We start from the raw sequence: 21,674 nt of genomic DNA on the forward strand, positions 1-21,674 counted from the left end.
CGTTTTGGCACAAAACGTCACCCATTCCTTCTCTCCAGAGATGCTGCCTGTCCTGCTGAGTTACTCCAGCTTTTTGTGTCTACGGTTTAAACCAGCATCTGCAGTTCCTTCCTACACATTTCGGCTGATACTTATACTATTTAGTTTCTTAATTGCTTGTTATACTTCCTTACGAGCCATGTGAGATTGGTGTGCGAGGCCACCCAGAACCCTTTATCCCCCCATTTAATGCTCTCTGTTTTGTTATCAAAGCTGTTAACCAGTTATTCACGTTATAGAGACTTTTGCCCTGAATTTGCCTACCTACTCAACTTATCAAAATCACTTTATAGCCTCAGTGCATCCATCTCACATTCCCATCCAGTTTTGTATCATGTGCAAATTTGCAAACATCAATTTCCTCATGTTTAATCATTTGTATATTGTGAACAGCTGGGCACAGGCACTGATCACTGTAGTACTCTACTTGTTACCACCTTGAAAAATAATAGTTATTCCCACTTTCCTGTCCACTACCCAGTTTTCAATCCATTATCAATTATTATGAAATATTTCAGATATGATGCCACTGAAGCCCTATATAATTGGAGTACAATATTTCTACTTTTGCAATAAAGGCCAACATCATAATTGTTAGCTGTACTTACAAGTTGACTCTGATTTGGGTATACCCTGGGCACCTTGATGCCTCCAAACACAAACTTTTTTTTGTTACCATTTAAAAAAAAAAAGAAATGCAGAATATCATTTTCTATCAAAGAGGATGACAGCACATATTTCCACATTATATTCTATTTAACCTCTCCTTGACCATTTACTATGACCATAGCACCAATTTCTGCATCACCTCAAGCATCACCATGCTGATGACGCCTGATAATGACAGTTTATTCCTACTTTTTTTATAAATAAGAGTAAATAAAATTAGCTTTATTATATATCTTTTGGAAATTCAAATGCACCATATTCACTGGTTTGCTCTCATTTATAGTGCTGGTTGCAATATCAGAAGAAAACCCACTCATTAACCTATGTGCCATTTTTCCAAGTCCATGTTACCTTGTTAAATTGAGTAAGTATTTTCCAAATAATTTCCTTAACTAATTTTGCTATTTGTCTAGCTAGATGGTCGAAGGTTCTCTCTTTGTTTTTCTTTCATTACATTTGCCACCTTCCAAACAAAAACTCTCCAAGCATTTATGGAATTTTGGAATGCTTTTGGATGTTTTTGCTTGTGGCGCAACCATGTTAAATGCACCAAATGTAAAATGTAAGTTTATGTAGCATATAACAATTGTTTCCATATTTGAGGATCCCATAATAAAAAGCAACATTTGAGTTTAGAATGAACTAACTTGGCCTGTTTGTTTCTTGTTTGTAATTTAAAACTGCATGGTGAGATTTATAAAGAACAATATTATAATTACTGTCCTGACCAAGTCGCATTGGTTTCAGTCTGTTGGAAGACGAAAAAAGGTGATTCCTGTGAAGTTTGAGATTGGAGATTTGGTCTGGGTGAAGTTCAGCAGACGTCCTTGGTGGCCCAGTGCAGTCTGTGTTGATCCTGTACTGAAGATTCACACCAAGATGAAGGGTAGGTATTTGGATACAAGACATGAAACTTATTGTTGCTTAGCTTTGTATTAGCTTTACATGCAGTGGACAATTTTTAACTCTAGAGGACGCATTGCTTTTCTTTTCTCCATTCATTTTTTTTTCCTTGGTAACTATGTTACAAAGTTAACCAAGATTATTTCAGAATTTTTCCGTTTCTATATATATCTTTTATTTCTTTATACTCTTTTCCGTATTTATAAAGGCCAACATTCCGTTTGACCTTTTTAATCGTTATGCTTTAAACTGTACCTGTACCTCTAAATCTTCAGATTTCAACCTCAGCATTTAGGAAGTACCATATTTTGAACCTAACAAGACAGACAAATCCAAGATTGCCATGATTGCTATATGTTGAAATGCTAGTTTTTCATTTGTTAATTTGATGCTTCTATTAAAAACTGCTTACTGATTTTCCGGTCCACCCATTCCTATAATGCGGACAAAATTAGAGAGTTCAGTTGAAATTCCCTGAGCAGCCACAAATGGCATTGCGAGTGGCGAGCACTCCTTCCGGTCGTGTCCCTCTGTTGTGAAAGAATTAACTCTCACAATCTTCATTTCTAACTGTTACGCAAAGACCATACAGTAAACCTTTGTTTTAAAGACTCCCTTATAAGATGTTGGAAATAGCGGACGGACCCCCATCCCCAGCTCGCACTGTCACCCCGCCCATTTAACAAAAGACAATGGGTGCAGGAGTAGGCCATTCGGCCCTTCGAGCCAGCACCGTCATTCAATGTGATCATGGCTGATCATCCCCAATCAGTACCCCGTTTCTGCCTTCTCCCCATATCCCCTGACTCCGCTATCTTTAAGAGCCCTATCTAGCTCTCTCGTGAAAGTATCCAGAGAACCGGCCTCCCCCGCCCTCCGAGGCAGAGAATGCCACAGACTCTCAACTCTCTGTTAGAAAAAGGGTTTCCTCGTCTCCATTGTAAATGGCTTGCCCCTTATTCTTAAACTGTGGCCCCTGGTTCTGGACTCCCCCAACTTCGGGAACATGTTTCCTGCCTCTAGCGTGTCCAAACCCTTAATAATCTTATGTTTCAATAAGATTCCCTCTCATCCTTCTAAACTCCAGAGTATACAAGCCCAGCCGCTCCATTCTCTCGGCATATGACAGTCTTGCCATCCCGGCAATTAACCTTGTTAACCTCCGCTGCCCTCCCTCAATCCCCGTGATCCCGTTATACTTCCCCTTTTCCCAACGACATCATTTAGATAGTATCTGCCTTCTTGTTTTTGCTACCAAAGTGGATATCTTCACATTTATCCACATTAAACTGCACTGCCATGCATCTGTCCACTAACCCAACCTGTCCAAGTCACCCTGCATTCTCATAGCATCCTCCTCACAATTCACTGCCACCCAGCTTTGTGTCATCAACACCCGAGTTTCCGATGCCACTCCTGACTCGCAAGGTGCACCAGTGAGCTCTTCTTCACCCACTGAAAGGACATAGTGCTGGTTTAATTCAGTGAGTCAGGCTCTCCGGAGAACTTGAATGGGAAACCTTGGGACTCTTCCTCAGACTGATGCAGTTTGCTGAGTTACTCCAACACTTTGTATTTCAGTGTGCTCCCTCGGTCACTGTTCCCTCTCCTGTTGTCGCTTTCAACCTGGAGTATGTTACTGACTGCGGGGGAGAAGGAGGATGAGAAGGTGGTGGGGGGGGGGGGGGGGGGGGGGGGGGGGGGGAGAGGAGGGGCGACCCAAACGTCGTAAGCTGGGGCTCCCCCCTCGGGATGCACCACAGCTTGGTTTAACAACAAGTGTGTGCAAGACCGCGAGAAATTGCAGAATTGTGGATGTAGATCTGTCTATCACACAAAGGAACCTCTCCTCCCAACCCCCAACATCAGCTCCATCTACACTTAAAGCTGCCCAGGGAGGTAGCCAGCATAATCTAGGACCATTTACACCCTGGTCATCCCCTCTACTCCACTCTCCCATCAAGCAGAAGATACAGATCATACTCCATATTTACCATTAACTGTACTCGTGGTGCCACTTTCAGGGAGCTATTGACTTGGACCCCAAGATGCATCTGTACATCAAAGCTGTTCAGTGTCTTGACATTAACAGTATAATTTCCTTGCATTCGACCTCCCTAAGTGCATCGCCTCACGTTGCTCTTTTTGTTTTGAACTCTAGAATTTGCATTGCTTAAAAGATCTTTCTTTTATCGTTGATCATAATATAGGTAAAGATGACATGATCTGCCTTCCAAACATATTGAATATCCTACAATTGATATTATACTACCTATCATCCTACTACCACATGCCATGACATATCATTTAGTCATAGGTTTCAATCAATTGGTCATATGGAGATGGTATCAAGTTCTTGTCCAAGCCACAGTCAGTCCCGCCTTGCAGATATATATCCATCTATTCATTGTTGCTGCATTGAGATCTCTGCTTCTGTGTACCACTGTGTGAATATTTCATGACAGCAATAATTGAAGAACTTGGATCCCCACTATCCATGGTGGATTACAGTTGGTTAATATCTAGTCGCCTTTTTAATATTTGCACTCCATGAATGTTTTTTCTATTGTGGAGGGTATTACAAGATGGGAAATTATTTTCTAAGTTTTGGATAAAAATTACTTTATTGTACAGATTAGCAAAGGGTGTGAAAATTAATATCAGGTGCTTTTCATTTGAGAAAAATTATAAAATTTGATCATTTGTACATATCAAAGCTGTTTTATTGATTATGTTGTTCATAGAATTAGATGATGTCAAATTTTGCAATACTTTAAAATTAGCCTCATAAGGCTGTTTATAGAATGCCATTCTGATAATTTTCATACAGATTCCATTTGTTCCTTATTGTTTTATTTTCTTTAATTAGATCCAAGCAGAAGGCCTTGTCGACAATATCATGTTCAGTTTTTGGGCATCTTTATTGAGCATGCATGGGTTGCTTCAGCAGTGGTTGAACCATTTGAAGGAAGAGATCAGTATGAACTGCTGGTGCAAAGGAATGCCAAAAATGCAGAAAGTGATGCACAGAGAAATAAGGTACTGTATATACCTTCAAAATTTGGTGAAGCAAAACTTTATTAAATAAAAGCACTCAATAATTGAAATTTAAGTTTAATCAAAGTAATGTTGGTAAACTAATCATTTTACAATTGTTATAAAATACAGTACATTCAGAAAGTATTCAGACCATTTCACTTTTTCCACGTTTTGTTACGATGGAGCCTTATTCTAAAATGGATTAAATTCACTTTTTTAACATGCATTTATACACAATACCCCTTAATAAAAGTGAAAACAGGTGTTTAGAAATGTTTGCAAAGCAATTAAAAATAAATAACTAAAATATCACATTTACATAAGTATTCAGACCCTTTTTAAGGGCCTGTCCCACTTAGGCGACTTCTTTGGTGAGTTTAGGAGACTGTTGAATCGCCGAAAAGTGAATGTATCAAACGCATCCTACAACTATGTAAAAGACCTCCTATGATTATGTAGAAGACAAGCTACGATTATCTACGACTTAATCACGTGCTGCTGTTTTTTGCAATGAGTCAATGAAAATGACTGGTCTGCAAAGGCGATTAACTAAAGGACCTGTCCCACTTACACGACTTTTCAGCAACTGTCTTCGACCTTCAAGCTCGAGGGCACGCGCCTGAAAAACCTCAAGCTGGATTGACCGTCAGCGATGAAACCGCAATCTGGATCGACCGTCCACACACACCCACACTGCACCCACACCCACGCCACACATACACGCACGCCACACACACACACACAGCAAAGGCGGGGGCCAGGGAAAGCGGGGGAGCGCTGTCTGAAATTCACACCCGCGATGAACAGGAAGGTAAAAGATGGCTGGTAAGTCCTTTAGGGAGCGGGGGGTGGGGAGTGTAAACACTTTTAAGAAGCCAGGCAACTTTTAATAAAGTTTTGCGGGCATTTAACATTACCGATTGGTTTTCCTTGTTTCTGAAAACTCCAATGAGCCAATTAAAATGCCCGGTCAGCAAAGGCGATTGCCTACGGCTACCTCGACTGCCTATAACTACATGGCGGCCCCACTACCACTGCACTACGAGTTCAAAAGAGCCATGCCAAGCATGCTGAAAATTTTTCCTCGACCAAACTGAGGCCGCAAGTTTGCAGGACCTTCTCTCGAGCATGAAGGAGAGTTACAGTGACCTCCTAGGACCACGTGTCGACCATGGTGCGAGTTTGTGGCGAGCGCAAACTCTTCTAAACTCGCAAATTATGCGCCATAGTGGGACAGGCCCTTAAGACCACCTACGATCCCGCTACGACTGTACCTACGACTACAAAAGTATTGATTTTCTCCATGGCGACCAGTTCTGGTCGCAGAAAATTTTTCACCATGTTGAAAAAATGTTGCCGACCATACAGAGGCCGCGACTAGTTCCCAGAATGCGGGAACTCCTCCCGACCATGAAGGAGACCACCTACGACCATGTGGCGATCTTGTGGCGAGCGCAGTCTCCTAAACTCGCCTAAGAGGTCGCCTAAGTTGGGACAGGCCTTTTACTCCGTACTTTGTTGAGGCACCTTTGGCAGCGATTACAGCCTCAAGTCTTCTTGGGTATGACGCTACAAGCTTGGCACACCTGTATTTGGGTAATTTCTCCCATTCTTCTCTGCAGATCCTCTCAATCTTGTCAGATTGGATGGGGAGGGACAATGCACAGCTGTTTTCAGGTCCCTCCAGAGATGTTTGATCAGGTTCAAGTCCGGGCTCTGGCTGGGCCACGCAAGGACATTCACAGACTTGTCATGAAGCCACTCCTGTGTTGTCTTGGCTGTGTGCTTCAGGTCGTTGTCCTGTTGGAAGGTGAACCTCCACCCCAGTCTGAGGTCCAGAACACTCTGGTTTTCATCAAGGATCTCTCTACTTTTCACCGTTCATTTTTCCCTGGATACTGACTAGTCTCCCAGTACCTGCCGCTGAAAAACATCCTGCCATCATGATGCTGCCACCACCATGCTTAACCGTAGGTATGATATTGGCCATATATGATGAGCGGTGCCTGGTTTCCTCCAGACGTGACGCTTGGCATTCAGGCCAAAGAGTTCAATCTTGGTTTCATCAGACCAGAGAATCTTGTTTCTCATGGTCTGAGAGTCCTTTAGGTGCCTTTTGGCAAACTCCAAGCGGGCTGTTTTGTAACTTTTACTGAGGAGTGGCTTCTGTCTGGCCACTCTACCATAAAGGCCTGATTGGTAGAGTACTGCAGATATAGTTGTCCTTCTGGAAGGTTTTCCCATCTCCACAGAGGAACTCTGGGGCTCTGTCAGAGTGACCATCGGTTCTTGGTCACCTCCCTGACCAAGGCCCTTCTCCCCCGATTGCTCAGTTTGGCCGGGCGGCCAGCTCTATGAAGAGTCCTGTTGGTTCCAAAGTTCTTCCATTTAAGAATGATCGAGACCACTGTGCTCTTCAAGAGCTGCAATGCTGCAGAAATTGTTTTATATCCTTCCCCAGATCTGTGTCGCGACACAATCCTGTCTCGGAGGTCGACGGACAAGTCCTTCGTCTTCATGGCTTTTTTTTCAAACATGCACTGTCAACTGTGAGACCTTATATGGACAGGTAGTGCCTTTTCAAGTCATATCCAATCAATTTGAATTACCACTACCGGTGAACTTGTTGCAGAAATATCTCAAGGATAATCAATGGAAACATGATGAACCTAAGCTCAATTGTGAGCGTCATAGCAAAGGGTATGAATACTTATGTGATATTTCAGTTTTTTTTACTTTGCAAAAATTTCTAAACACCTGTTTTCGCTTCTTCATTCTGAGGTATTGTGTATAGATTGATGATAAAAAAAATTAGAATTTAATCCATTTTAAAATAAGGCTGTAACGTAACAAAATGTGGAAAAAGTGAAGGGGTCTGAATACTTTCTGAATGCACTGTACATACCACAAAATGGTGTTGAGGTTACAGGTAATTTGTTCAGTGGTTTTAATGCAAAATGGCTGAAAATTGAGATTCTCAGCACAATCATTGGTAAATGCATTTATTGCCTTATGTTTACATGGACCCAAGCAATTAAAATTTGCCAGTAGTTTATTTCCACAAGATTCCAGCATGTGCCTCGAGAATTGTTTTTAATTCAGATTCAGACATACTGCCCTTTTAAAAAGAAAATACATATTATCTCAGCATCCATTATTAACTCGTACATATCTCAAAAGTTTACTTTAAGCATATTTATTCTTGGAGATTTTAGTGAAACAATTGTTCTTGCTCCAATATATAAAATTGCTTGATTTTTTAGTTTTTGACAATACAGTATACCCTTTATATAACATACCTCATAACGGATTTTAATTAAAACGGACAATCGCCACTGTGTGGCAACATCCCCCCCCCCCCCCCCCCTGGTCCATGATAGCAAAGGTTATCTGTAAATGTGGATGTTGCTGGTAAGCTTGATTGCATTTATTATCAATTTTAGTCCCAGAATTGATTGGCTTGCAAGTCCTTTTTAGAGGTCTACATTAATCAAATGTTTTAGATGGGTTTCAGGTGTTGTATGTGTATGAAATCCAGATCGGATAAATGTGGCAGATTCACTTTGCCACATGTCATTTAGGAATCAGATATAAGTTCATGTCATATGTGCAGAATTAGCCCATTTTACTCATCGAGTCTACTCCTCTATTCAATCATGGCTAATCGATCTTTCCCTCAACCCCATTCTTCTGCCTTCACCCCATAACCTTTAACACCCTTTCTAATAAGAACCTGCCAATCTCTGCTTAAAAACTACCTAATAATTTGGTCTCTACAGCCATCCCTGACAATGGGTTCCACAGATTCACCACCACAGGTTAAAGAAATTCCTCCTCATCTCCTTTCTAAAAGTACTTCCTTTTATTCTGAGGCTGTGCCTTTTGGTCCTCTACTCTCCCACTAGTGGAAACATTCATTATAGGGTGGCATGGTGCAGTGGTAGAGTTGCTGCCGTACAGCGCTTGCAGCGCCATGGGCCCGTGTTCGATCCCGATTTCGGGTGCTGTTTGTACGTTCTCTCCGTGCCTTTTGTGGGTTTTCTCCAAGACCTTCGGTTTCCTCCCACACTCCAAAGACGTACAGGTATGTCGATAAATTGGCTTGGTACATGTAAAACAAAATGTTGCCAGTGTGTGTAGGACAGTGTTAAAATGTAGGGATTGCTGGTCGGCGAGGACCTGGTGGTTCGAAGGGCCTGTTTCAGCACTGTATCTCCAAACTAAACTAGTCCTCTCCACATCCACACTATCCAGGCCTTTCACTGTTCAGTAAGTTTCAAGGAGATTCCTTCCTCGGCTGTCTAAACTCCAGTGATTATAGGCCCAGGGGTGTCAAACACTCAGCATACATTAACCTAATCATCCCTGGGATCATTCACGTAAACGTCCTCTGGACCCTCTCCAACGGCAGCACATCCCTCCTCAGATAAGGGACCCAAAAGTGCTCACAATGCGGTCTAACCAGAGCCTTTGAAAGCCCCAGCATTATATCCGTGCTTTCATTTTCTAGTCTTCTCAAAATTAATGCTAACATGGCATTTAATATGTTTTATGATTATTCAGACAATGTTTTTTTTAGTTCTGCATTTTTTATTATATAAAATGAATGATTTGTTTAAATATTGTAGTTGCTATATTGGAATTCACAGCCCAAGTGACTTGATCAATTGTCCAGGTCCCCGGATGCTTGTCCAGAAACTTGAAGCTTTTATGCCCTTCATGTGCAAATCAGTATAAATTGGCAACACTTCCTCTGAGATAACCATCAGCACAAGTGCACCTCAGGGCCCTGTGCTCAGTCCCCGGCTCTACTAGCTATACCCATGATTGTATAACCATCCATGGTTCCAACACAGTTTTAAAATTGGCTGACAATACCACCGTTGTTGAACAAGTAATGGATAATGAGTCAAGAGTATAGGAGTGAGATTGAAAATATGATTGAATGGTAACAGACCTTGCTTGCAACATCAGCAAGACCAAGAAGCTGATTGTTGACTTTACAAGGGGAAAGACAAGTTTCTACAAACCTGTCTACATCGACAGGCTGGCATTAACGTTGACAACTTCAGGTTCCTGGGCATGCATATCTCTGAAGATCTGTCCTAGGCCAGCACACTGCTGCAATCAGAAAAAAAGTTAATCATGCCTCTACTTCCTTGGAAGATTGAGGAGATTTGGTTGATGAGTACTCTGTTGAACTTCAGCAGGTGTATAGTACAGAGCATATTGATTGGTTGCATCATAGCCTGGTTTAACAACTCAAATCCTAGAAATAAGATTACAGAGAATAGTCTGGTCTTTTGCAGGTACCCACCTCAAAAAGGCAACACATATCATTAAAGACCCACACCACCATGCCCCGACTCTTATTTCACTCCAATCATTGTGAAGATGATATAGCAGTCTCAAAACCATGACCAGCTGGTTCAAGAATAGCTCCTTCCCAACATTCATCGGGTACTTGAATGGGTTTTGTTTTGCACTTGTATTACAGTTATTAATTTACTGTTTTTGTTATATTATCTAATGTGTATCGTATTTACATGTCTGTTGTGCTACTGCAAGTAAGAATCTCATTGCTCTGTTGTCAGTACATTGTCAATTAATCACCCATGACTCTTGAAATACTCTATCCTTAATTAATTCTGATGTGTGCAGCATTGAATAAATACCCCCATTTAATCATTTAATTTAGATATCTATTAAACTACATGCTCGATGGGAAGCTGGTGTTAATCAGGCAGAAGAAGCATTTTCAATGTCTCCCGAGGACAGAATATCCAAATATTGTCGAATTGGTGAATCAAGCTTACTGCAGATTGCTGCAAATGAAACTTTTGATGCTCAATACAATTCAAAGTCCAAGGTGCTACATAATTCAGCTGTCTCTAGCAGTCAATCCAAAGGATCTGAAAACTGTTTCCCTTCATGTACAAATAGGGAAAGCAAGAGGATTAACAACTCGACTACCGGGTGTCCTTCTGACTGTAAAACCAGAAAAGGAATGAGAAACAAGTTCTTAAAACCCAAAGTTCTTATCAAAGAATCTGCTTTGTGCATAAACAATACAAGGAATGATACCCCAGAGAACTCTGCGACCTTTTTAAACGGCTTTGTCGAGCAATCAACTGAGATGGTTTCGGGCACAACTCCAAAATCCAACTGTATTGTTGAACGTTCTTCAACCCATAATAATATCATAAGTACATCAGAGATTGTTTCAGCTGCAACTGCAGTATTAAACTGGTCAGATGAAGGAATTCATAAAGAATCATTTAATGTTGGAAATGGTACCACTTCAATTGAACACAAGACAAAAACGAATTCTGAACATTATGGTGTCAGTAATGGGACTGGAGCTCAGTTTGAAGTCACCTGCCAGAATACACAGGTTTGTGGAATATTTAACTTTTAAACATTTGAACAGTATTAATTAAGTAACTGTCATTACATTCATTTTAGAATCATATAATTTTAATGCATTTCACTTTGAGCATTTATTTTAAATGTAACATATTTATATCTAGGAATATTTGTTTCTTCTGTTGAATTTACAGAAAATGTTGGAAATTCCCAGTGAGGCAACATTTAGTTTAGAGATACAGTGAGGAAACAGGCCCTTCAGCCCACTGAATCCGTGCCAACCAGCGATCCCCATACACTAGCACTACCCTGCCTATTAGGGACAATTTACAATTTTTACCGAAGCCAATTAGCCTACAAACCTGTACGTCTCCAGTGGGAGGAAACTGGAGCACCCGGGGAAAACCCACGCGGTCACGAGGAGAACGTTCAAACTTCGTACAGACAGCACCTGTAGTCAAGATTGAACCCGGGCCTCTGGCGCTGTAAGGCAGCAACTCTACTGCTGCACCACCCTGCTGCCCTTTTGCGCAGAGAAGGACAATGTTAACTTTTTATGCTAATTAACTTTTCATCAGCCTGTGTATAGTGATGTCTGGCCAGTGCATTTCTCACCTTGCTATCTTATTTAGTTGATTTCTTTGAATTGTTTATCCTCACATTGACAAGTGTATCGCTAGTCCCAGATTTTTTTTTCTGGCTTTGCTAAATGCACTCCTTCAATTAAATGCTGATGTTCTGATGTCTTCAGCAAGTTCATAATGTTTATAAGATATTAATCCTGAAGAAAGAGGAATTGACAAGGAATATATCCAACTGCAGTTATCAAAGGAGGTAAAGGAAAATATTAAATCAAAAATTAGATCATGCAAAATGATCAAACCTGTTGGTGGATCAGAAAATTGAATTTTTCAAGAGTGTCACAAAAGATTAGAATGCTCTTAAGGAAAAAAAATGAGAGAAACACTGTCAAGTAATAGCCAAACAAAACACAAGAGGTTTTAACAATGTACCAAAAGGAAGAGTAGCTGAGGCAAGTGGCACTCATAGACGTTGAGAGTGGGGAACTAATAACATGGTTGATGGCTGCTAATCAAACCATTAATTTGCATCTCTCCATATTGGAGGCTACTGCAAATATCTTAAAGTTAATATGTATTAATTTCCAGTGGCATGGAAGGATTCATCATGATAGGTATTGTTACAACATATTGGGAAAACTAATGAAACTAAAGGCAGATTAGTCGTCAGGAAGCAATTTTCTGCATTCGAAGGTCTTCTAGGAAGTGGCTGCAAAGGCGAGTGAGATACTGGAAGGCTGAAGGGTGGCTAACGTTGTAATTTAAGGAGGGCTGCAAAGAAAAACTTGGGAACTATAGATTAGTAAGCCTGATTTCTGGAGAGGGTTATGAGGGATAAGATATACATTCATATGGAAAGACTGTTTGAGCAGGTCAGTTCGGTCTGAAGAAGGATCCCGACCCAAAACATCAAATATCCATGTTCTCCAGAGATAGAAACATAAAAAACATAGAAACATAGATGCTGCCTGACCTGCTAAGTTACTCCAACACTTTGTGGGGTTTTCTGTAAACCAGCATCTACAGTTCCTTGTTTTTACATCTTTCTCTATTGTCAGCATAGCTTTGTTAATGGAACATTGTGGCTCTTGAATTTGGTTGTTTTTTGAAGAAGTAACCATGAAGGTCAATGAGAGCAGAGCAGTGGACATCTATATGCACTCCAACAAGGCCTTTGATAAGGTTCTGCATGGTAGATTCTTCTGGAAGGGAAGATCATATGGGATCAAGGGAGAGCTAGCTAACTGGGTGCAGAATTGGCTTCATGGAAGAAAGCAAATATGATATATGGTTATTTTCAGACTGGAGTTCTGTGACTAATAGTGTGCTTGGGGGGGGGGGGGGGGGGGTCAGTGCTGGGGTCATTGTTGTTTGTTATCTACAGTGATTTGTATGAAATTTTGCAAGACATGGTTAGTAAGTTTGCAGACTACTCCAAAATTGGTTTATCACAGACAGCGAGGAAGGTTATTAAGAATTACAGTATGATATTGATCAACTGGGTAAGTGGGCTGAAGAATGCCAGATGGAATTAAATTAAGTGCGAGCTGTTCCATTTAGGAAGGCAAACCAGGATATGGCCCAAGGAAAGTGGTGTCACCAGTGGAAGGGCTAACTAAAGTGGCTATTGGCTATCCTTCATCAGTATAGGCATTGAATATAGCAGTTGAGACATTATTTGCATTTGTACAAGACATTAATGGGGCTGCACTTGGAGTATTGTGTTCAGTTTTGGTCACCCTATTATTAGAGAGATGACATTCAGCTGCAAAGAATGCAGAAAAGATGTATAACGATGTTGTCGGGACTTGAAGGACTGAGTTATAGCGAAAGATTGGGCAAGCTGGGTTTATTCTATAGAGCAGCGTTTCTCAACCTTTTTACCTCTGGAATCCCTACATAAAAAAAATATTAAATATCTTTATTAAGTGAACAAAAATAAACATAAACATACTTATTTTTAAAATTCATATAACATCCCTAAATGATGGGTAAAAATGACTAAATAACGTGGGTGAATGGGGGACTGTACTTGCACGCCAGGAAGCACAGACAGGACTGATGGAGACCGTGCATGCGTCTGTACCCGAGTGAGTCGCTTGATGATACACAAATCCGTCATGTGCAGCTCCTGTCCACTGACCACTAAAGGCAGTGTCACACTGGTGCCGTATTGACACCGCTAAATATATTCCCTATAATTATTATTCCTTTAAATTATATAACAGGTTGAAGACTTTATTATAATACCCAAGACTTTTCCAAGAAAATGCCATACATAATAATAATAATAAATTTTATTTATGGGCGCCTTTCAAGAGTCTCAAGGACACCTTACAAAAATTTAGCAGGTAGAGGAAAAACATGTAAGGGGACAAAAATGACTCAAAAATGCATTTACATATGATTAGCCTATTTATAACTATTTTTCTCGGAACCCCTAGTGCCCTATCGCGGAACCCTAGCGTTCTGGGGAACCCCCGTTGAGAAACACTGCTATAGAGCATAGACGACTGAGGGGTGATATGATAGAAGTGTATAAAATCTTGATGGGAATAGATGGGGTGCATGCACTGAGTCTTTTTCCCAGAGTTGGAGAATCAAAAACTATAGGGCATAGGTTTAAGGTGGAAGGAGAAAGATTTAATAGGAATCTGAGGGGAATCATGTTCACACAGAGTGGTGGGTATAAAGAGCTGTCAGAGGAAGTGGTTGATGTGGAAATGGTATAATAACATTTTGAAAGGTAACATTTGCACAGGAATGGTTTAGAGAAATAGTGGTCGAACTAGGGGAAAGAAAATTGTGTTGATGGGCATCTTGTTCGGCATACATGAGTTGAGCTGAAGGACTTTTTTCTCTGCTGTATGATTCTGATTCTGGGAATGAGTGGGGTCATGGATTTAAATAGGAGGAATAAAAAGAGAGTCTTATCTGAATGAAGAAGATTGCAAATGAGTGCCATTCAGAGGCTGCCAACTCTCACGCATAACGCCAAATTCTCACGCTGATCACAGAATTTCGCACGCTCTGTCGTGAGAAATTCTGTGATCAACGAGAATTTCAAAACTAATATCAACTACATGGGCCACGGGTGTTGGAGAGCTGGGGAGGACGGAGGGATGGAGTGGCGGGGGCAGATGTGGATGGGGAGCCGGGGCTGGCGAGTCGCTCCCTGCAGCTCCGGCCATGGAGCAGCCTCAGTCCCGGGCGTTCGTCAGAAGCGATGCGCCGCTGCCATGAGAGTCTCTGCGCCAAATTCTCCCTGGTGACCGGCATGGACTGGTGCATCCTGGAGGACACCCAGTGGCTGCTGGAAGTAGGTGCCAAGCACTGGGTAGAATCGGTGGAAGATAGTGGCCTTCAAATGGGGGGTGGTTGGAGAAAGCATCCTGCTTGCCTGCTAGATTTTCACTTACTGTAGCAATGTTACAACATTTTGAGATTTTAAAAATCAAGTCTGCAATTTATCCCATCAGATAAAGCATAAAAAGTTTAATTTGACTCCTAATTCACTTTCATATTTTCAGTATTAAAAAAGTTATGGCCATTTTATAGATATAGATATGCCATTTATTGTCACTATACATGTACAGTGAAACTGAAAGCTGCTCGTACTCAGTGCATACATACAATTTTACACAAAAAACAAGAAACAGAAAAACAAAACAGAAGGGAGATGGGGGGGGGGGGGATAGGTGCAAAAATTCTACGGCGCTACATACATATATACAGATGGAAGTCCGTGTTGGGCAGTGTAGTCAGTGCATGTGTGGATTTGAATTTATGGTAGATATAATTCTCGGGAAGCAGCTATTCCTGAGTCTGTTTGTCCTGGATTTGATGCACCTATAGCGCCTTCCAGAGGGCAGCAGGTCGAACAGTCCAAACGCAGGATGGGAGCTGTCTTTGGTGATCTTCTTTGCCCTGCTAAGGCAGCGGGAGGTGTAGATGTCCATCAGGGAGGGGAGAGGGCAACCAATGATCCTCTGCGCTGTCCTGGTTACCCTCTGAAGCCTCTCCCTGTCTGCCATGGTGCAGCTGCCATACCATGCTGTAATGCAGTATGTCAGCAGGCTCTCGATGGACGAGCGGTAGAAGGTCAGCAGCAGGTTAGAGTCCAGGTTGTGCTTCCTGAGGACCCTCAGGAAGTGCAGCCGCTGCTGAGCCTTCATTTCATACTCGGAAATTAGCATCTTGTTCCTTATTGCTTTTCCATTGACTTAACACAAAAGCTGTGATCGAGGACAGTCAAAAGCCCATCTTTCTTAAAAATCAAGAGAACTGAAAGAAATTTTCAGTTATTATAGATCGAAGCATTCTGAAACAAACATAAAACATCTTACTTGCATGACCTGGAATTAAAGCATATAATTAGTTAATTACCTAATTGTAGTTCATTACAAAATTGACCGTTGTGACGGAAATAGTCATAAACACCCAGACTGCCTTGAAAATTCAAAAATGTGATATTCTCAAGATCAGAACTTTAATATTATTGTATTATATGCTGTAAGTCCGTAACAGATGGGTAAATAAATTACAATTTCTAGCAATAGACCAAATCTTTATGGAGAAGATCAGTTGCTAGCTGGTACATTGGCATATCATAATCAGTAGCATCATCATACTCCTTAGATTGTAACCAATAAGCAACTCTGTACACCTTGTTTTTCCTCAACTTTTCAATTTTGGCATTGTAAACTACAAGCTTTTGCTCTTCAAACTATGCATGACATGCCTTTCTACCCACTACTTTCCCATTAAGAATGTCCTGTAGATTCCATTTCTTAAGAAGGATATTTAAAAAAAAAAATAGCCTAAGTATCCAAATAACAAACTAATCCCATTCACACAAGAATTCATAATATACCATGATTTTTAAATCTCACTGTCATGAACCTATATGCCAGATGGAAGGAATTTAATGTTTAATTCCCATAAATTAATCTAGAAACATCCACTCAATATAATTAAAATTATAATTTTTTTGCACAATGCATGGGACTAAAACTGATATTTAGTATAAAAATATTGACTATGGATAGACAATACCACAAAATATAGATGATTTAGATGCTCTTATGACATGATTGTCCAAAAAAAAGAGCATTTAAATCATCTTGCGAGTGGGGTTTTCTGGAACGCGAACGATTTAAATGTTGCATTTGCGGTGAATTTGAACACCATATCGGCAGGAAAGACACTGCCGGTTCGTATGGGGCCCAAATCACATTTTCGCAAAGTTAAATTATATTAAAGCCATCCCAAGAAGCAAGATTATATGTAAATTACACGATTTACCTTTTGTTTTGTCCCGTTCATGCGATCCGTCACGTTGTAGGCGTTGAGGGCGTTAGATTATTAAATTGTCTCGCGATTAAACAAAAAACAAATCGGGAACGGAAGTCGATCGGGCTAGCAGCCCGAGGAAATCCCTCTCCGACAGGCGGTAGGAAACTGGGTTTTAATCCCGCGCCCCCCCCCTCAAAGGAGCCAAAGTCGCGCACACGGCCAGTAAGTTTTGTAATATCGCTACACACTGTAACTGCAGGAAGAATGTTCCCGATGTTGGGGAAGTTCAGAACCAGGGGTCACACAGTTTAAGAATAAGGGGTAGGCCATTTAGGACTGAGATGAGGACAAATTTTCTTCACCCAGAAAGTTGTGAATCTGTGAAATTCTCTGCCACGGAAGGCAGTGGAAGCAAATTCACTGGGTGTTTTCAAGAGAGTTACATTTAGCTCTTGGGGCTAGTGAAATCAAAGGACATGGGGTAAAAACAGGAAAGACATATTGATTTTAGATGAACAGCCATGATCATATTGAATGGCAGTGTTGGCTCGAAGGGCCGAATGGCCTATTCCTGCATCTATTTTCTATGTTTCTATGCTTGAGTATATCAAAATAAAACTTGACCACTTGATTTTGAAGCATTCATGCATGGTGGAGGTATAATGTAGTCATAGTGATGCAGTGTGAAAACAGGCCCTTCGGGGCCTTCATGATTTTAACATCAAATTTCAAAAAGTCCCTTCCCACACCCTCCCCCCCCCCCCCCCCCCCCCCCCCCCCCCCCCCCCCCCCCCCCCACTCACTCGGTCGCTCCACTCCCTCGCCAGGTACCCCAAAGATCAGTGATCGCTCAGCGCCCCCCACTTTCAAAAACGCTCCTCCGCCCATTGGTTCAGGCGGAGAGCGCTGCCGGATGTGAGCGGGGAACTGAGCCCAGTTGTCCGTCATGTCTGGATCCCAATGCTCAGCGCTTCGTGTTTCGGAGTTGGCTAATGTTATTGATTTGTAATTAGCCTGATTTGTAATTAGTTGACAAAACCTTAATTTATTCATCCTGAATATCCAGGGGGATGGGATAAGTGTAATATTAAAATGACATGCAAGGTGTCAGGCTGTCCGTTACAACATAGAGCCCTGATAACCCATTATTTCCTTCAGTTACATTTGGGGAAGGTAACACTATTGTCATTTGCCACTCAACAATTATGTTTGTTTACCTTACTGACTATTTCTAACCCCCCCCCCCCCAAATTCCTTTGACAGTTTGAATAGAAATGTCCCCAATCTCATGGTTTTATTAATTGAACACAGATGAACATCCTCAAGGAGTATAATCAGATGGACACTGATTCAGATGCGATGTTTAAGAGCTGGTTCAAAGAAGGGGCATATTTTAAAGGAGTGACAGAAATACTTGCAGGGGAATGTGTGAGGAGGTTATTATTTGTCTTTAGTTTTAGCTAGAACCAGGACATCTGAAGATTCAACGTTTAATATAGTAATTGTGCTGATACTGACTCCAACCAACCGCGTAATGAATATCATCCATTCCGGAGGTTTTATTTTTCTAATGCCATTTAAACTTCACTTGGATTTCAATCACTTCAATGTAAAAGTAAGTGGGAATGGGGAGCATTGGAACAAAAATGTGCCCTTGGTACATATTAACTGTAATATAATAATGTGTGCATGTTGGTAGGTGCAATCAAAACAAAGATCTTTTTATCATTGTTGTGTTATGAATACCACAGAAAATATTATGTACTCTCAAGATCACATTAAATAGAATATTATTGCTTAAATATATAGTTATTGGATTTTGCATTTTGGAAAAGTCCCAGCTGAGAGGAAGACAGCAAATTACTGAAAATATTGAGGGTGAAAATGACTTCAGGACAGTTTGTTAGGAAAATGAAGGTAACTGAATACTTATACAGCTGAGTGAGTATAATTTTATGGATGAGAAATTGTGTTCAACCAATTGGTGACTTCTTTTACAAAGTAACTAGCATGTTAGATAACAAGTAAGCCAATGGATGTTGCAAATTTTGTTATACAAAATTTGGTCCGTGATGTGCCCCATAAAAGATTACTGCATTAGATAAGCACCTGTGGACATGAACGTAATAGGTTAAGTTCAGGGGCTCAGATATGGGGCCTTACGTGAGGGCCAGATATATTTTCAGTGCAGAGGGGCTAGGAGCAAGGCCAAATGTGCATCCCGAGTCAAGGTCTGGAATAGTACAAGGTGTGCAGTCAAAGCTGGGAAAATGGGAGTGTTCAGCACTGGGAACCTGAGCAGGTAAGCAGCTATGATCAGGGTCGAATAGGGGGGCCAGGTGTAAGGCTGGACTCGGGGTCAGGAATGAGAAGGTATGCAATTTGAGTCGGGGTCAGGAGTAGTACCAAGTGTGCAGTGAGACCCAGGTTGGTCAACATGGGCCAAGTGCTTGAGTATAATCTGATTTCCATACATGAATACACTAAGATCATTCATGTGCTGCACCTGTTGTTAAGAACCTGGCTCTACTGCGGAATGTAATTAGGAATATAATTTAGCCCAACCTTATTCATAGCTAATCCAATTTAAAGCATAAATATTGCATTAGAGTGTAAGTTAAAATTCTGACTACAGTATCCACCAGATTGCACAATTTCAAGCTGAAAAATGCAAAAGCTCTGTACCAATGGGTGGGGGGACTCCCCCTCCCACACCCTCTCTCCCCACGAGGGTGTCTCGACCCAAAACGTCACCTATTCCTTTTCTCTAGAAATGCTGTCTGACCCGCTGAGTTACTCCAGCATTTTGTGTCTATATTCTAGAACGGTACAGCACAGGAACGGGCCCTTCGGACCACATTGTTTATGCCGAACATGATGCTAAGTTAAACTGAACTCGTCTGCCTGTACATGATCAATAACTCTATTCCCTGCATTCCCAATTGATAGCCACAACATTTCCTTTCTTCATTTAATGTTTTTATCTTCTTCCCTCTGCCGAGCTCTAAAACCTGAAATTTTACGATCTAATTTCATAGGAATAAAGTGGCAAACTGGCCTTGCCTGGAGATGTGCATTTTTGCACATCTCCCTTACGTTGCTTGTAATCACAGAAATGCTTCTGGATATTTGATATGCTTAATTGTTCTAAAACCAATGATGTATTTAAATTGTGCATTGATATTGTGTTTTAGCCAGTTCTTTTAATATTTTAGTCCACAAAATAGAATTATTCTATAAAATATTTGTATTTGAAAGACTGCTCTACACGTAAGAGTGCACTGTATTAATATAACATTCTCTCATGAGAGCTTTAATAACCGTCTTACATTTAAATACACAGATGTGTACAATTTTTAATGAATTCCTTGGGAGGAGAATAAATTTTGGGTATTGCAAATCATAGACTAGAAAAGAAAATTCACAGACCCAATTGTGGACTCAAACTGTTGCTTTGTTAGTATTTTAGGAGAGAGACAACCTAAAATGGTCATTATTTTTGGAGTTGGTTCCTCACTTTTTAATTTACCTCAGATGGAGGCTCGATGTTATTTTTATTATCAAACACTTAGGCTGTACTTATAAACGTAGATTAATTTGTAACACTTGTACTATATACTTCAGAATTAGTTGATGAGTGACTTTGTTCTTTTTTTGTGTGGATATTTGTCTCTATATTTGATGTCTGCGGAACACCACTAGTCACAGACAACCAGCCAGAAAAGGCTCTCTTTATTCCCGCTGTTTGTCTTCTGCCATTTAGCCAACCTTCCTATCAATGTTAATATTTCCCTACTATTACCATGGGCTCTATACATTTTTACCTGCCTTAGATGTGGCACCTTATCAAAAGCCTCCTGAAAATCTTCTAGGTAAACGACATCCACTGACTCTCCTTTGTCTATCCTGCTATTTACCTCCTCAAAGAATCCCAACAGAATCATCAGGCAAGATCCTCTCTTCACAAAACCATGCTGACGGTGGTATATTTAATCATGTGCTTCTACGTACTTAGAAACCTCATCCTGAATAATGGACTCTTAAAATCTTATAAACAACTCAAGTCAGGCTAACCGGCCTAGAGTTTCCCCTGTTTTGCCTTGCTCTCTTCTTGAACAACAGAGTAACATTTGCAATTTTCCAGTCCTCTGGGACCACTCCTGACTGTAGTGATCCTTGAAAGATCACTACTAAAGCTGCCACAATCTCTAAAGCTACCTCTTTTAGAATCCTGGGGTGTAGTCTATCTGCTCCAGGTGACATCTACCTTCAGCCCTTTCAACTTTCCAAGCACCACCTTAATAATAGCAACTCCGCTAACTTTTACCCTCTGACTCCCTTGAATTTCATACACGTTGCTGATGTCTTCCATTGTGAAGACCGATGCAAAATACTTTTACAATATATCTGCCATTTTCCCCTTCACTACTTTCCAGCAGTCCAATGTCTAAAGAATATCTAAAGAAACTTTTACTAACCTCTTTTATATTATTGGCTAGCTTACCTTAATGTTTCATCTTTGCTCTCCTGATTGGCTTTTTAGTTACCATCAGTTGGGTTTTAAAAGCTTCCTAATTCTCGAGCTTCCCACTAATCTGTGCAACATTATATACCTTCTATTTTAGTTTTATGCTGTATTTGACTTCCTTTATCAGCCACGGTTACCTCATTCTCCCCTTAGAATCTTTCTTCCTCTTTGGGATGAAAAGATCCTCTGACTTCCGAAATACGCCCAGAAACTCCTGCCATTGCTGCACTACCATCATTCATAGTAGTTACCTT

The 21,674-nt window shown here is 40.9% G+C and overlaps 1 protein-coding gene across 13 annotated transcripts in view; it reads left to right on the top strand.

Moving 5' to 3' along the window:
• Positions 1-21,674, top strand: part of LOC129701609 (histone-lysine N-methyltransferase NSD2-like) — a 110,571-nt gene that overhangs the window by 24,530 nt on the left and 64,367 nt on the right. For 12 of the 13 annotated variants that reach the window (XM_055642917.1, XM_055642913.1, XM_055642910.1 and 9 more), the window contains 3 exons: positions 1,456-1,594; positions 4,481-4,650; positions 10,349-11,044. In XM_055642917.1, the coding sequence (XP_055498892.1) occupies positions 1,456-1,594; positions 4,481-4,650; positions 10,349-11,044 (1,005 nt within the window). Of the gene's footprint in view, positions 1-991; positions 1,073-1,455; positions 1,595-4,480; positions 4,651-10,348; positions 11,045-21,674 lie in introns of all 13 variants that reach the window. The other variant, XM_055642920.1, reaches the window with a different exon arrangement.

The sequence above is a fragment of the Leucoraja erinacea genome, chromosome 11 (assembly GCF_028641065.1).
Source record: "Leucoraja erinacea ecotype New England chromosome 11, Leri_hhj_1, whole genome shotgun sequence".
In the NCBI taxonomy this organism is placed as follows: Eukaryota; Metazoa; Chordata; class Chondrichthyes; order Rajiformes; family Rajidae; genus Leucoraja; species Leucoraja erinaceus.